This window comes from Oncorhynchus kisutch, unplaced genomic scaffold, assembly GCF_002021735.2.
Source record: "Oncorhynchus kisutch isolate 150728-3 unplaced genomic scaffold, Okis_V2 Okis04b-Okis11a_hom, whole genome shotgun sequence".
NCBI classification, from domain to species: domain Eukaryota; kingdom Metazoa; phylum Chordata; class Actinopteri; order Salmoniformes; family Salmonidae; genus Oncorhynchus; species Oncorhynchus kisutch.
Genome location: NW_022261981.1, coordinates 10,130,706 through 10,147,482, shown reverse-complemented (window position 1 = coordinate 10,147,482; position 16,777 = coordinate 10,130,706). Strand labels below are relative to the sequence as shown.

General features: G+C 44.3%; 1 protein-coding gene across 1 annotated transcript in view; it reads right to left on the bottom strand.

Annotated features, from left to right (window-relative positions):
• LOC109882527 (rho GTPase-activating protein SYDE2) overlaps nucleotides 1–10,844 on the bottom strand; it is a gene marked incomplete at its 3' end in the record, with an annotated part of 57,773 nt that extends 46,929 nt beyond the window's left edge. Inside the window, 1 exon segment of the mRNA XM_031813139.1 lies at nucleotides 10,507–10,844. Coding sequence (XP_031668999.1) covers nucleotides 10,507–10,591 — 85 coding nt within the window.
• Between the last annotated feature and the right edge of the window lie 5,933 nt (nucleotides 10,845–16,777).

The window sequence follows — 16,777 nt, the reverse complement described above, 5'->3', positions numbered from 1 at the left end:
TCCCTCTCTCTGTCTCTCCATCTCTCTCTCTCTGCCTCTATCCTCCTCTCTCTCCTCTCCTCTCTCTCTCTCGACTCTCTCTCTCTCTCTCTTCCCTCCTCTCTCTTCATCTCTCTCCTCTCTCCTCACTCTCTTCCTCTCCCTCTCTCTCCTCTCTCTCTCCCTCTCTCCGTCTCTCCCTCTCTCGCTCCTCCTCTGATCCAGTCTTAAAGGAGGGCAGACAGAGAAAAACTGCTGTGTGTCACGCTCTGATTGCTAAACGAGAGACGAGAAGAGATATAAACAGTTTTAGTGAATTTGGGAAATGCTCTCTAAGGGGACAATCTCTGCCTCCATCTCTGGGTGTGAGGGGAGAGTAGTTGTTTGGAACCTTCTAGTAGCGTAGCATTGGATCTGTGGGTCGAGGGGGGTTGTTTCAGCAGGGCCACAGGAACCTGCTAGTTAGCATAGCATCTGATCTGTGGGTCTGAGGGGGGGGTTGTTTCAGCAGGGCCACAGGAACCTGCTAGTTAGCGTAGCATCTGATCTCTGGGTCTGAGGGGGGATTGTCTCAGCAGGGCTACAGGAAACTTCTAGCTAGAGAGTAGCATCTGATCTGTGGGTCTGGGAGGGGGGGATAGTTGTCTCAGCAGGGCTACAGGAACCTTCTAGATAGCGTAGCATCTGATCTGTGGGTCTGAGAGGGGTAGTTGTCTCAGCAGGGCTACAGGAAACTTCTAGCTAGAGAGTAGCATCTGATCTCTGGGTCTGAAGGGGTAGTTGTCTCAGCAGGGCTACAGGAACCTTCTAGATAGAGTAGCATCTGATCTGTGGGTCTGAGATGGGTAGTTGTCTCAGCAGGGCCACAGGAACCTTCTAGTTAGAGTAGTATCTGATCTGTGGGTCTGAGGGGGGGTTGTCTCAGCAGGGCCACAGGAACTTCTAGTTAGCGTAGCATCTGATCTGTGGGTCTGAGGGGGGATTGTCTCAGCAGGGCCACAGGAACCTTCTAGATAGAGTAGCATCTGATCTGTGGGTCTGAGAGGGGTAGTTGTCTCAGCAGGGCCACAGGAACCTTCTAGATAGAATAGCATCTGATCTGTGGGTCTGAGAGGGGTAGTTGCCTCAGCAGGGCTACAGGAACCTTCTAGATAGAGTAGCATCTGATCTCTGGGAGTGAGGGGGGTAGTTGTCTCAGCAGGGCCACAGGAACCTTCTAGTTAGCGTAGCATCTGATAACGGTGCACGAGACAGAGGAGAGGAAGGCTCATCCCAAATGGCACCCTATTCCCCTTTCTAGTGCACTACTTCTGATCAGGGCCACTATATAGGGAATAGGGCGCCATTTGGGAGCCAAACAGAGGAGAGGAAAGGAGCGGTAACATGGGAACTCCCATCTAAACATTTGGATCGCCCCACTTATTTCTGCACTTGTACAAATGGCATTTATGACAATTAGGTCAGCAGCTAGTCAGCATCTAGTCAGCATCTAGTTAGTAGCTAGTCAGCAGCTAGTCAGCATCTAGTTAGTAGCTAGTCAGCATCTAGTTAGCAGCTAATCATTATTCTACTAATGCTGAAAGACCTCAGCTAGAATCCATCCCTCATTATTCTACTAATGCTGAAAGACAGCAGCTAGAATCCATCCCTCATTATTCTACTAATGCTGAAAGACAGCAGCTAGAATCCATCCCTCATTATTCTACTAATGCTGAAAGACAGCAGCTAGAATCCATCCCTCATTATTCTACAGCCGTGCCAAACACGGAGCCAAACACGGAGCCAAACACGGAGCCAAACACGGAGCCAAACACGGAGCCAAACACGGAGCCAAACACGGAGCCAAACACGGAGCCAAGCACGGAGCCAAACACGGAGCCAAACAGAACCGGCTGTGGCTTTTCCTTCATCCAGCCACATCCTTCACCTGTATATCTACTGTACATTGTGATTTAAATCACAGGGTTATGAACCGTCCAGAACATCTTGTTCCTTCACTCAGTCCGTCTCTCTCCCCTCCTACAAACGTCACAAGTGGGATCCCCATTCCCTTTCTAGTGCACTACTTCTGTCCAGAGCCACTATTATTAGGGAATAGGGTGCCATTTCTGGTTAAAGTAGTGCACTACTTCTGTCCAGAGCCACTATTATTAGGGAATAGGGTGCCATTTCTGGTTAAAGTAGTGCACTACTTCTGTCCAGAGCCACTATTATAGGGAATAGGGTTCCATTTCTGGTTAAAGTAGTGCACTATTATAGGGAATAGGGTGCCATTTCTGGTTAAAGTAGTGCACTATTTAGGGAATAGGGTGCCATTTCTGGTTAAAGTAGTGCACTACTTCTGTCCAGAGCCACTATTATAGGGAATAGGCTTCCATTTCTGGTTAAAGTAGTGCACTATTATAGGGAATAGGGTGCCATTTCTGGTTAAAGTAGTGCACTATTATAGGGAATAGGGTGCCATTTCTGGTTAAAGTAGTGCACTATTATAGGGAATAGGGTGCCATTTGTGGTTAGAGTAGTGCACTATTTAGGGAATAGGGTGCCATTTCTGGTTAAAGTAGTGCACTATTATAGGGAATAGGGTGCCATTTCTGGTTAAAGTAGTGCACTATTATAGGGAATAGGGTGCCATTTCTGGTTACAGTAGTGCACTATTTAGGGAATAGGTGCCATTTCTGGTTAAAGTAGTGCACTATTATAGGGAATAGGGTTCAATTTCTGGTTAAAGTAGTGCACTATTATAGGGAATAGGGTGGCATTTCTGGTTAAAATAGTGCACTATTTAGGGACTAGGGTGCCATTTCTGGTTAAAGTAGTGCACTATTATAGGGAATAGGGTGCCATTTCTGGTTAAAGTAGTGCACTATTTAGGGAATAGGGTGCCATTTCTGGTTAAAGTAGTGCACTATTTAGGGAATAGGGTGCCATTTCTGGTTAAAGTAGTGCACTATTTAGGGAATAGGGTTCCATTTCTGGTTAAAGTAGTGCACTATTTAGGGAATAGGGTGCCATTTCTGGTTAAAGTAGTGCACTATTATAGGGAATAGGGTGCCATTTCTGGTTAATGTAGTGCACTATTATAGGGAATAGGGTGCCATTTCTGGTTAAAGTAGTGCACTATTTAGGGAATAGGGTGCCATTTCTGGTTAAAGTAGTGCACTATTATAGGGAATAGGGTGCCATTTCTGGTTAAAGTAGTGCACTATTATAGGGAATAGGGTTCCATTTCTGTTTAAAATAGTGCACTATTATAGGGAATAGGGTTCCATTTCTGGTTAAAGTAGTGCACTATTATAGGGAATAGGGTGCCATTTCTGGTTAAAGTAGTGCACTATTTAGGGAATAGGGTGCCATTTCTGGTTAAAGTAGTGCACTATTTAGGGAATAGGGTTCCATTTCTGGTTAAAGTAGTGCACTATTTAGGGAATAGGGTGCCATTTCTGGTTAAAGTAGTGCACTATTATAGGGAATAGGGTGCCATTTCTGGTTAATGTAGTGCACTATTATAGGGAATAGGGTGCCATTTCTGGTTAAAGTAGTGCACTATTTAGGGAATAGGGTGCCATTTCTGGTTAAAGTAGTGCACTATTATAGGGAATAGGGTGCCATTTGAGACGTTTCCTTCGTCTTCTTCCCCAGACGTCCCTAATTTTAGAGAGTTAAAATCTCAATGACTAAAACAGGACAGCAGCCGACAGGAAGCAGCGGAAAAGGGAAGTAGTAAAAAAAAAAACTGGGTTAAAACATCAATATTTCTCTAACTGGAAAAACAGGAAGTCAAAAGCTAAGGAGCAAGTAGGAAGTATGTTTGTGTTACCCCCCCCCCCCCCCCTATAAATGTTTTTCATTACATAACAAATGCTGCTACAGCTGCTCCTGCTAAGTTAGTTCCTGCGGGATGTCACACATGTTGGTAATGTAGGAGATACGAGTAGTACCAGAACTATCATCCAACTGGCCATAAGACTCACTGTCTCGTCTGATTCAAAGTGTGGAGGAACTCTGTTGGAGGGTTCCAGAAAGATATTTACCACAGATGGGTTGAAAAGAAATGATTTGTGTATAACTCACAGAATGAAATCAGAGAAATGGAGGGAGAGGAGAGAGAGAGAGACAGAGAGTGAGGAAGAGGAGAGGAGATAGATAAAGTGAGGGAGAGGAGAGAGAGAGACAGAGTGAGGGAGAGGAAGAGAGGTGAGAGAGTGAGGAAGAGGAGAAAGAGACAGAGTGAGGGAGAGGAGAGAGAGAGTGAGGGAGAGGAGAGAGAGTGAGGGAGAGGAGAGAGTGAGGGAGAGGAGAGAGAGAGAGTGAGGGAGAGGAGGAGAGGTCAATGTGGCTACACACTGAAAACTGTTAAATTACACGTCTGCATGCAGAACACAGTAATCGTTGAAATAGTTTCATTGTCTGGTCCATGCAGGGCTGATGATGTAGATTGCGTAGTAAGTGACTCCTCTTTTTAACACACACACACACACACACACTGTTGCATAGCTTCCCGTCTAAGTGGCATGGTGTTTATACACACACTCAATTGCGTAACAATCCAGCCAGCAGCAACTTTTCCTATTTTAGACATAACAAGCAAGAAGCCATTCCATAGAGGGCAGAGAGATGAGGGAGGGGGCAGAGAGAGGAGAGAGGGGCCAGAAGGAGGAGAGAGGGGCCAGAGCGAGATGAGGGAGGGGCCAGAGAGAGGAGAGAGGGGGCAGAGATAGGAGAGAGGGGCCAGAGGGAGGAGAGAGGGGCCAGAGAGAGATGAGGGAGGGGCCAGAGAGAGGAGAGAGGGGCCAGAGGGAGGAGAGAGGGGCCAGAGCGAGATGAGGGAGGGGCCAGAGAGAGGAGAGAGGGGCCAGAGAGAGGAGAGAGGGGCCAGAGAGAGGAGAGAGGGGCCAGAGGGAGGAGAGAGGGGCCAGAGCGAGATGAGGGAGGGGCCAGAGAGAGGAGAGAGGGGGCAGAGAGAGGAGAGAGGGGCCAGAGGGAGGAGAGAGGGGCCAGAGAGAGATGAGGGAGGGGCCAGAGAGAGGAGAGAGGGGGCAGAGAGAGGAGAGAGGGGCTAGAGCGAGAGGAGGGAGGGGCCAGAGAGAGGAGAGGGGGGGGCAGAGATAGGAGAGGGGGGGCAGAGATAGGAGAGAGGGGGCAGAGTGAGGAGAGAGGGGGCAGAGAGAGGAGAGAGGGGGCAGAGAGAGGAGAGAGGGGGCAGAGAGAGGGGAGAGGGGGCAGAGAGAGGAGAGAGGGGCTAGAGAAAGAGGAGGGAGGGAGGGGCCAGAGAGAGAGGAGGGAGGGGGTAAAGGAGGAGGGAGGGGCCAGAGCGGGAGGAGGGAGAGGCTAGAGCGAGAGGAGGGATGGGCCAGAGAGAGAGGAGGGAGGGGGTAAAGAGAGGAGGGAAGGGCCAGAGCGAGAGGAGGGAGGGTTAACTACTCATGGTGTGATTGTGATAACGCACAGAAACTCAAGTCCTTTTGTTCACACAACCTAGAATACCTCACAATCAAATGCCGACCGTATTATCTCCCAAGGTAATTCTCTCCGGTTATAGTCACAGCCGTGTATATTCCAACTCAAGCCGATACCACGACGGCCCACAAGGAGCTACACTGGACATTATGCAAACTGGAAACCACATATCCGGAGGCCGCAGTTATTGTAGCTGCGGATTTTACCAAATCAAATTTGAGGAAAAAAGCTACCAAAGTTCTATCAACACATTGACTTTAGTACTTCCTCTGGTAAAACACTGCTACTCTTCCTTTCGAAATGCCTACAAGGCCCTCCCCCCGCCCTCCTTTTGGCAAATCAGATCACAACTCCATTTTGCTCCTCCCTTCCTATAGGCAGAAACTTAAACAGGAAGTACCCGTGCTAAGATCTATTCAACGCTGGTCTGACCAATCGGAATCCGTGCTTCAACATTGTTTTGATCATGCGGCCTGGGACATGTTCTGGGTAGCCTCTGAGAATAACATTGAGGTGACTGAGTTCATCAGGAATTGTATAGGGGATGTTGTTCCCACTGTGACTATTAAAAACTACCCAGAAACCGTGAATAGATGGCAGCATTCGCGCAAAACTGAAAGCACGAGCCACCGCACTTAACCATGGCAAGATGACTGGTGATATGGCTGAAATAGTGTAGTTATTCCCTCCGTAAGGCAATCAAACAGGCAAAATGTCAGTGCAGAGACAAAATGGAGTCACAATTCAACGTCTCAGACACAAGACGTATGTGTTGTCTACAGACAATCACGGACTGCAAAGGGAAAACCAGCCGCGGACCCTGGCGTCTTACTCCCGGACAAGCTGAACACCTTCTTCGCCCGCTTTGGGGATAACACAGTGCCACCGACGTCTTGCTCCCAGATAAGCTAAACACCTTCTTCGCCCGCTTTGGGGATAACACAGTGCCACTGACGCGACTCACTCCCAAGGACTGTGGGCTCTCCTTCACCGTGGCCGACGTGAGTAAGACATTTAAGGATCTTAACCCTCGCAAGGCCAGACGGCATCCCTAGCCGCGTCCTCAGAGCAGACCAGCTGGCTGGACTGTTTCCGGACATATTCAATCTCTCCCTCTCCCAGTCTCCCACTTGCATCAAGATGTCCACCATTGTTCCTGTACCCAAGAAAGCTAAGGTAACTAAACGACTACCGCCCCGTAGCACTCACTTCCGTCATCATGAAGTGCTTTGAGAGACTGGTCAGGGATCATATCACCTCCACCCTACCTGACACCCTAGACCCATTCCAATTTGCTTAACGCCCAAATAGATCCACAGACGATGCAATCGCCATCACACTGCCCTAACCCATCTGGACAAGAGGAATACCTATGTAAGAATGCTGTTCATTGACAACAGCTCAGCCTTCAACACCATAGTTCCCTCCAAGCTCATCATCAAGCTGGAGGCCCTTACAGTTGGAGGTCATGACAGTTGGAGGTCATTACAGTTGGAGGTCATGACAGTTGGAGGTCATGACAGTTGGAGGTCATTACAGTTGGAGGTCATGACAGTTGGAGGTCATGACAGTTGGAGGCCCTTACAGTTGGAGGTCATGACAGTTGGAGGTCATTACAGTTGGAGGTCATTACAGTTGGAGGTCATTACAGTAGGAGGTCATTACAGTTGGAGGTCATTACAGTTGGAGGTCATTACCGTAGGAGGTCATGACAGTTGGAGGTCGTTACAGTTGGAGGTCATTACAGTAGGAGGTCATGACAGTTGGAGGTCATTACAGTAGGAGGTCATGACAGTTGGAGGTCATTACAGTTGGAGGTCATTACAGTTGGAGGTCATTACAGTTGGAGGTCATTACAGTGGGAGGTCATTACAGTTGGAGGTCATTACAGTTGGAGGTCATTACAGTTGGAGGTCATTACAGTGGGAGGTCATTACAGTTGGAGGTCATTACAGTTGGAGGTCATTACAGTGGAGTGCAGCAGAATGAGCAGACCTTGTTGTGTCCCAAATGGTGCTCTCTGGCCTTATTAGTGCACTACTTTGAACAGGGCCCATAAGGTTCTGCTCAAAACTAGTGCTCTGTAAAAGGGGGAAAGAGTGCCATTTGGAATGCACATTCTATGTCTCAGACAGACATGTTCTCAGGGTGGGAATGTGGTCCCACGGTAGCCTGGTTAAACACACACTGACTGCTGGGTTCACCATCCAGCCTGCTGAAACCAGGAACCTAGGTAGTCCCAACAGAACTAATGAGATCACCTCGTCCAGACATGACAGGCCACTCGAGTTTGTCATCTGTAACAACTATAGGCGATGGGCCAATTTAATGTTAGCGATGTAGCATTTCTCAATGTGTCCATTCATCCGTAATGCTTCGTCATCATCATCATCCTCATCAACAGGGTCTGTACAAAACAGGCTCTGTTATATACTGGAGTAAATGACACGCCCCCCTCTGACCTAGCAGTGATGTCATCCATAATTCTACTGCTGCAGGGGAGAGGGAAGAGGAGAGGAGAGGATAGGAGAGGATAGGAGAGGATAGGAGAGGAGAAAAACAAAGGAGAGGAGAGAAGGAGAGAAGAGGAGAGGAGGAGAGTAGAGGAGGAGAGAAGAGAAGGAGAGGAGAGAAGGAGAAAAGAGGTGGAGAGGAGAGAAGGAGAGAAGAGAAGAGGAAGAGAGAAGAGGAGAAAAAACAGAGGAGAGAAGAGGAGGAGAGGAGAGGAGAGGAGAGGAGAGGAGAGGAGAGGAGAGGAGAGGAGAGGAGAGGAGAGGAGAGGAGAGGAGAGGAGAGGAGAGGAGAGGAGAGGAGAGGAGAGGAGAGGAGAGGAGAGGAGAGGAGAGGAGAGGAGAGGAGAGGAGAGGAGAAAAACAAAGGAGAGGAGAGAAGGAGATAAGAGGACAGGAGGAGAGTAGAGGAGGAGTGAAGAGGAGAGAAGGAGAGGAGAGAAGGAGAGAAGAGAAGAGGAGGAGAGGAGAAAACAGAAGAGGGGAGGAAACTAAATGTTGACACATTCACACAGACTTCAACATTAATGTTTGTCATTGCCCTTCAACCTTGGGGCTGTGGGACAAATGCAGCTTTCTCAAACAGAGTCCCATATGCTGTCCAGCCCTGGTGAAATCCAGGCCAAGAGTTTTATAAAGGCCTTATTCACATGACTACAGAGTTGAGGGCAGAGAGGAGACTGGCACAATGATTCTCTTTCATTTATATTTCTGTTCATTTACTTTACTAATGATGAAGAGGAGGGAGGTATAGGTTGGCTCTTGTTTCTGTGAGTTGACTTTACTAATGATGAAGAGGAGGGAGGTATAGGTTGGCTCCTGTTTCTGTGAGTTGACTTTACTAATGATGAAGAGGAGGGAGGTATAGGTTGGCTCTTGTTTCTGTGAGTTGACTTTACTAATGATGAAGAGGAGGGAGGTATAGGTTGGCTCCTGTTTCTGTGAGTTGACTTTACTAATGATGAAGAGGAGGGAGGTGTAGGTTGGCCTGTTTCTGTGAGTTGACTTTACTAATGATGAAGAGGAGGGAGGTATAGGTTGGCTCCTGTTTCTGTGAGTTGACTTTACTAATGATGAAGAGGAGGGAGGTATAGGTTGGCTCCTGTTTCTGTGAGTTGACTTTACTAATGATGAAGAGGAGGGAGGTGTAGGTTGGCCTGTTTCTGTGAGTTGACTTTACTAATTATGAAGAGGAGGGAGGTGTAGGTTGGCTCCTGTTTCTGTGAGTTGACTTTACTAATGATGAAGAGGAGGGAGGTATAGGTTGGCCTGTTTCTGTGAGTTGACTTTACTAATGATGAAGAGGAGGGAGGTATAGGTTGGCTCCTGTTTCTGTGAGTTGACTTTACTAATGATGAAGAGGAGGGAGGTATAGGTTGGCCTGTTTCTGTGAGTTGACTTTACTAATGATGAAGAGGAGGGAGGTGTAGGTTGGCTCTTGTTTCTGTGTAGGATACAAACCCCCCGCATCACCTTCTCTCTCTGAGTGGTCTGTCTGTGTCAATGTGTGGGAATCTACTGTCTGTTTTGATTAGATGGTATACTGTCTGTAACATCTTGACTATAGATGGTTTTGACTAGATGGTATACAGTTTATGTCAGAATTTACTTTTCATAGCAGGTTAAGAGAACTTAAGCAGAAGGTTATGATAATTAGGTTTTTAGAAAAGGGATTAGGGTTAGGTAAAATGCACACAAAAAAAATCCACTTTTTACTTCAATTTGACATAAGCTGTCTGTATCCCATTTAGACATAACCGCTATAGGAGGGTCTGGGGCAGGGGTCGAGAGGCGCGGCCCGCCCTGTCTGACTCCCTGTATTGATCCTGAATGGCTGAATTATGTAACACTGGCACATCTGCAGACAAACGCATTTTATTTAGGCCCATTCTCTAGATAACGGTAGCCAATTCCGGGGTTAACGGTAGCTGTTTCGAAAGTAAAGGTAGCCCGTTTCGGAGATAACGGAAGCCCATTTCGAAGATAACGGTAGCCTGTTTCGAAAATAAAGGTAGCCCGTTCTGGAGATAACGGTAGCCCGTTTCTAGATAACGGTATCCCGTACCGGGGTTAAAGGTAGTCCTTTCTTTGACTTAAGGCTACTCTCTCTAGATGTGTTCCGTTGCCGTCGGTCTCCGCTACTTCTTCTTGTCTCTGTGTTTCTCTGTCGACAGACCAGAAGAATGTAAACAATGTCCAGGGTGACTTCTGGATTGTGAAACATGTTAAAGTTTAACCAATACAAAGTGTATCCTGCTACTTCACTCCTGTCCTTGACGTAGCGTCATTCACTATGTCTAAAATCGCATCAACATATCGTGCATGTTTTACTGAAAAGATATGTCTTTTCTTCGTGCCTACGAAATTAGTTGCCCCACAAAAACAAGTAAATGCCTATTTCTGAATACATGTTTTCGTCATCGGCAGCTGTCTGTTATTTGTGTAAGGCTGGATTACTTATTGATTATCTAGTTTGGGTATAAAAAAAATACACACATGTGAAAAATACAAACTGTCTATAAAGGAATTAAAACTCTAAACATTGTTTTACAGTTACCATTAAGTTTGGGGTCCGTTTTCCGCCGGGATCGATCCTTTCCCCGCAGCCGAGAGAAGGTCCGTTTCAGCAGGGGTTCAGCCATGGCTGAAACCCCGTAATGTGTGTTTTTCCCTGCTCGGTGCAAGCGGACTGGGGAAGCGGGTTAATTCGCTCTAAACTCCGGGAGTCCTCATCCTCGTCCTCGGTCCATCTGTAAAAGGACTGTTGTGTGAGCCCATCTCTGTCTGTGGAACTTGGTCAATGCTCTCCGAGTTTGGCTCTACGTCCAGTTCTCTCCTCTGGCCAAATTTCACAGGAAACGAATTCCTAGGATTCTTTCCCAAACTTTTTTTTTTTTTTTAACCACCTCTAGTGGGAGAGAGTTGAGCGGCAGAGAAATAAGCAAGTGCTCATGGGAGATGTAGTTTCAGCGAAGTCATGGTTAAAACTACAGTAGGTTTCATGTAATGTAACAATGCAACACTCCCTCTACATCTCATAGACAATGACCTATGGCCTTTTCCACTGTAATTAAACACGGAGCAAATTAATTACTATGTATTAAGCTTGTAATTACATGGAATAATCGTGTAATGTCTGTGATATGTGGTTGTTTTACCTACTCTAGTTGAATGACCTGCACTGTAAAAAGCCCTGGATAAAAGTGTCTGCTGAATGACCTAAAGGTTAATAACGCAGTTGGTCTTTCCAACCCTGATGTGAGACGATGGGTCGTGTGAGGACTCTATCACTGAGAACTGCTGCCCTCTGCTGGCCATCCTGGAAATCATTCTATATGTTTTACCGTGACCAATGAATGAATGAGGCAACAGATCGAGACTATATACAACTCATACCATGAACTCAACACACTGCAGACCACGACTCCATCTTGCTCCTCCCGTCCTATAGTCAGAAACTCAAACAGGAAGTGTCCGTACTGACATGTCTATATCTGCAGTGCTATACTGTAAGATCAATAGTCGCCAAATAGTTCAATCCTAAAACTATTCTGTTAAGAATTAGAGAGAAAAGTGGGTAGCTACCCTTCTCATCTACAGTGGGTAGCTACCCTTCTCATCTACAGTGGGTAGCTACCCTTCTCCTCTACAGTGGGTAGCTACTCTTCTCATCTACAGTGGGTAGCTACTCTTCTCATCTACAGTGGGTAGCTACCCTTCTCATCTACAGTGGGTAGCTACTCTTCTCATCTACAGTGGGTAGCTACCCTTCTCCTCTACAGTGGGTAGCTACCCTTCTCCTCTACAGTGGGTAGCTACCCTTCTCATCTACAGTGGGTAGCTACCCTTCTCATCTACAGTGGGTAACTACCCTTCTCATCTACAGTGGGTAGCTACCCTTCTCCTCTACAGTGGGTAGCTACCCTTCTCATCTACAGTGGGTAGCTACCCGTCTCAACTACAGTGGGTAGCTACCCTTCTAATCTACAGTGGGTAGCTACCCGTCTCATCTACAGTGGGTAGCTACCCTTCTCATCTACAGTGGGTAGCTACCCGTCTCATCTACAGTGGGTAGCTACCCGTCTCATCTACAGTGGGTAGCTACCCTTCTCATCTACAGTGGGTAGCTACCCTTCTCCTCTACAGTGGGTAGCTACCCTTCTCCTCTACAGTGGGTAACTACCCTTCTCCTCTACAGTGGGTAGCTACCCGTCTCATCTACAGTGGGTAGCTACCCTTCTCATCTACAGTGGGTAGCTACCCTTCTCATCTACAGTGGGTAACTACCCTTCTCATCTACAGTGGGTAGCTACCCGTCTCATCTACAGTGGGTAGCTACCCTTCTCATCTACAGTGGGTAGCTACCCTTCTCCTCTACAGTGGCTAGCTACCCGTCTCATCTACAGGGCTGTGAATAAGTATTTGCCCCCTTCCGGAGTTCATTTGTCACATTTAAATGTTTCAGATCATGAAACTAATTTAAATATTACACAAAGATAACCCAAGTAAACACAAAATGCAGGTTTTTAAGTGGTGATTTTATAACTACTGTCTGTACACACCATCCTATATAACTACTGTCTGTACACACCATCCTATATAACTACTGTCTATACTGTCTGTACACACCATCCTATATAACTACTGTCTATACACACCATCCTATATAACTACTGTCTATACACACCATCCTATATAACTACTGTCTATACACACCATCTTATATAACTACTGTCTATATACACCATCCTAAATAACTACTGTCTATACACACCATCCTATATAACTACTGTCTATACACACCATCCTATATAACTACTGTCTATACACACCATCCTATATAACTACTGTCTATACACACCATCCTATATAACTACTGTCTATACACACCATCCTATATAACTACTGTCTATACTGTCTGTACACACCATCCTATATAACTACTGTCTATACTGTCTGTACACACCATCCTATATAACTACTGTCTGTACACACCATCCTATATAACTACTGTCTATACACACCATCTTATATAACTACTGTCTATACACACCATCCTATATAACTACTGTCTATACTGTCTGTACACACCATCCTATATAACTACTGTCTGTACACACCATCCTATATAACTACTGTCTGTACACACCATCCTATATAACTACTGTCTATACACACCATCCTATATAACTACTGTCTATACACACCATCTTATATAACTACTGTCTATACACACCATCCTATATAACTACTGTCTATACTGTCTGTACACACCATCCTATATAACTACTGTCTGTACACACCATCCTATATAACTACTGTCTATACACACCATCCTATATAACTACTGTCTATACACACCATACTATATAACTACTGTCTATATACACCATCCAAAATAACTACTGTCTATACTGTCTATACACACCATTATATATAACTACTGTCTATACACACCATTATATATAACTACTGTCTATACACACCATCCTATATAACTACTGTCTATACACACCATCCTATATAACTACTGTCTATACACACCATCCTATATAACTACTGTCTATACCACACCATCCTATATAACTACTGTCTATACTGTCTATACACACCATCCTATATAACTACTGTCTATATACACCATCCTAAATAACTACTGTCTATACACACCATCCTATATAACTACTGTCTATATACACCATCCTAAATAACTACTGTCTATACACACCATCCTATATAACTACTGTCTATACACACCATCCTATATAACTACTGTCTATACACACCATCCTATATAACTACTGTCTATACACACCATCCTATATAACTACTGTCTATACACACCAGCCTATATAACTACTGTCTATACACACCATCCTATATAACTACTGTCTATACTGTCTATACACACCATCCTATATAACTACTGTCTATACTGTCTGTACACACCATCCTATATAACTACTGTCTATACACACCATCCTATATAACTACTGTCTATACACACCATCCTATATAACTACTGTCTGTACACACCATCCTATATAACTACTGTCTATACACACCATCTTATATAACTACTGTCTATACACACCATCCTATATAACTACTGTCTATACTGTCTGTACACACCATCCTATATAACTACTGTCTGTACACACCATCCTATATAACTACTGTCTATACACACCATCCTATATAACTACTGTCTATACACACCATCCTATATAACTACTGTCTATACACACCATCCTATATAACTACTGTCTATACTGTCTATACACACCATCCTATATAACTACTGTCTATACTGTCTGTACACACCATCCTATATAACTACTGTCTGTACACACCATCCTATATAACTACTGTCTATACACACCATCCTATATAACTACTGTCTATACACACCATCTTATATAACTACTGTCTATACACACCATCCTATATAACTACTGTCTATACTGTCTGTACACACCATCCTATATAACTACTGTCTGTACACACCATCCTATATAACTACTGTCTATACACACCATCCTATATAACTACTGTCTATACACACCATACTATATAACTACTGTCTATATACACCATCCAAAATAACTACTGTCTATACTGTCTATACACACCATTATATATAACTACTGTCTATACACACCATTATATATAACTACTGTCTATACACACCATCCTATATAACTACTGTCTATACACACCATCCTATATAACTACTGTCTATACACACCATCCTATATAACTACTGTCTATACACACCATCCTATATAACTACTGTCTATACTGTCTATACACACCATCCTATATAACTACTGTCTATATACACCATCCTAAATAACTACTGTCTATACACACCATCCTATATAACTACTGTCTATATACACCATCCTAAATAACTACTGTCTATACACACCATCCTATATAACTACTGTCTATACACACCATCCTATATAGCTACTGTCTATACACACCATCCTATATAACTACTGTCTATACACACCATCCTATATAACTACTGTCTATACACACCAGCCTATATAACTACTGTCTATACACACCATCCTATATAACTACTGTCTATACTGTCTATACACACCATCCTATATAACTACTGTCTATACTGTCTGTACACACCATCCTATATAACTACTGTCTATACACACCATCCTATATAACTACTGTCTATACACACCATCCTATATAACTACTGTCTATACACACCATCCTATATAACTACTGTCTGTACACACCATCCTATATAACTACTGTCTATACACACCATCCTATATAACTCCTGTCTATACACACCATCCTATATAACTACTGTCTATACACACCATCCTATATAACTACTGTCTATATACACCATCCTAAATAACTACTGTCTATACACACCATCCTATAACTACTGTCTATACACACCATCCTATATAACTACTGTCTATACACACCATCCTATATAACTACTGTCTATACACACCATCCTATATAACTACTGTCTATACACACCATCCTATATAACTACTGTCTATACACACCATCCTATATAACTACTGTCTATAACACCTACTTCCCTATTACTACTGTCTATACACACCATCCTATATAACTACTTTCTATACACACCATCCTATAACTATTTGTATTCCAGTCTCTGACATTGCTCCCCTTACAAAAAAAGATAGCAGTTTTGTAACTGCAGTAAAGTGCAGGAACTGCGGTTGATTGATATTTGGATGCAGTGTTTGTTGTTTGGAAGCAGTGTTTGTTGTTTTGGAAGCAGTGTTTGTTGTTTTGGAAGCAGTGTTTGTTGTTTTGGAAGCAGTGTTTGTTGTTTTGGAAGCAGTGTTTGTTGTTTTGGATGCAGTGTTTGTTGTTTTGGATGCAGTGTTTGATGTTTTGGGGGCAGTGTTTGTTGTTTTGGAAGCAGTCTGTTGTTTTGGAAGCAGTCTGTTGTTTTGGAAGCAGTCTGTTGTTTTGGATGCAGTGTTTGTTGTTTTGGAAGCAGTCTGTTGTTTTGGAAGCAGTGTCTGTTGTTTTGGAAGCAGTCTGTTGTTTTGGAAGCAGTCTGTTGTTTTGGATGTAGTGTTTGTTGTTTTGGATGCAGTGTTTGTTGTTTTGGGGGCAGTGTTTGTTGTTTTGGAAGCAGTCTGTTGTTTTGGAAGCAGTGTCTGTTGTTTTGGGAGCAGTCTGTTGTTTTGGATGCAGTGTTTGTTGTTTTGGATGCAGTGTTTGTTGTTTTGGATGTAGTGTTTGTTGTTTTTGAAGCAGTCTGTTGTTTTGGAAGCAGTGTTTGTTGTTTTGGAAGCAGTGTTTGTTCTTTTGGAAGCAGTTTGTTGTTTTGGAAGCAGTCTGTTGTTTAGGAAGCAGTGCTTGTTGTTTTGGAAGCAGTCTGTTGTTTTGGAAGCAGTGTTTGTTGTTTTGGAAGCAGTCTGTTGTTTAGGAAGCAGTGCTTGTTGTTTTGGAAGCAGTGCTTGTTGTTTTGGAAGCAGTCTGTTGTTTTGGAAGCAGTCTGTTGTTTTGGAAGCAGTATTTGTTGTTTTGGAAGCAGTCTGTTGTTTTGGAAGCAGTCTGTTGTTTTGGAAGCAGTGTCTGTTGTTTTGGAAGCAGTGTTTGTTGTTTTGGAAGCAGTGTTTGTTGTTTTGGAAGCAGTATTTGTTGTTTTGGAAGCAGTCTGTTGTTTTGGAAGCAGTCTGTTGTTTTGGAAGCAGTGTCTGTTGTTTTGGAAGCAGTGTTTGTTGTTTTGGGGGCAGTGTTTGTTGTTTTGGAAGCAGTCTGTTGTTTTGGAAGCAGTCTGTTGTTTTGGAAGC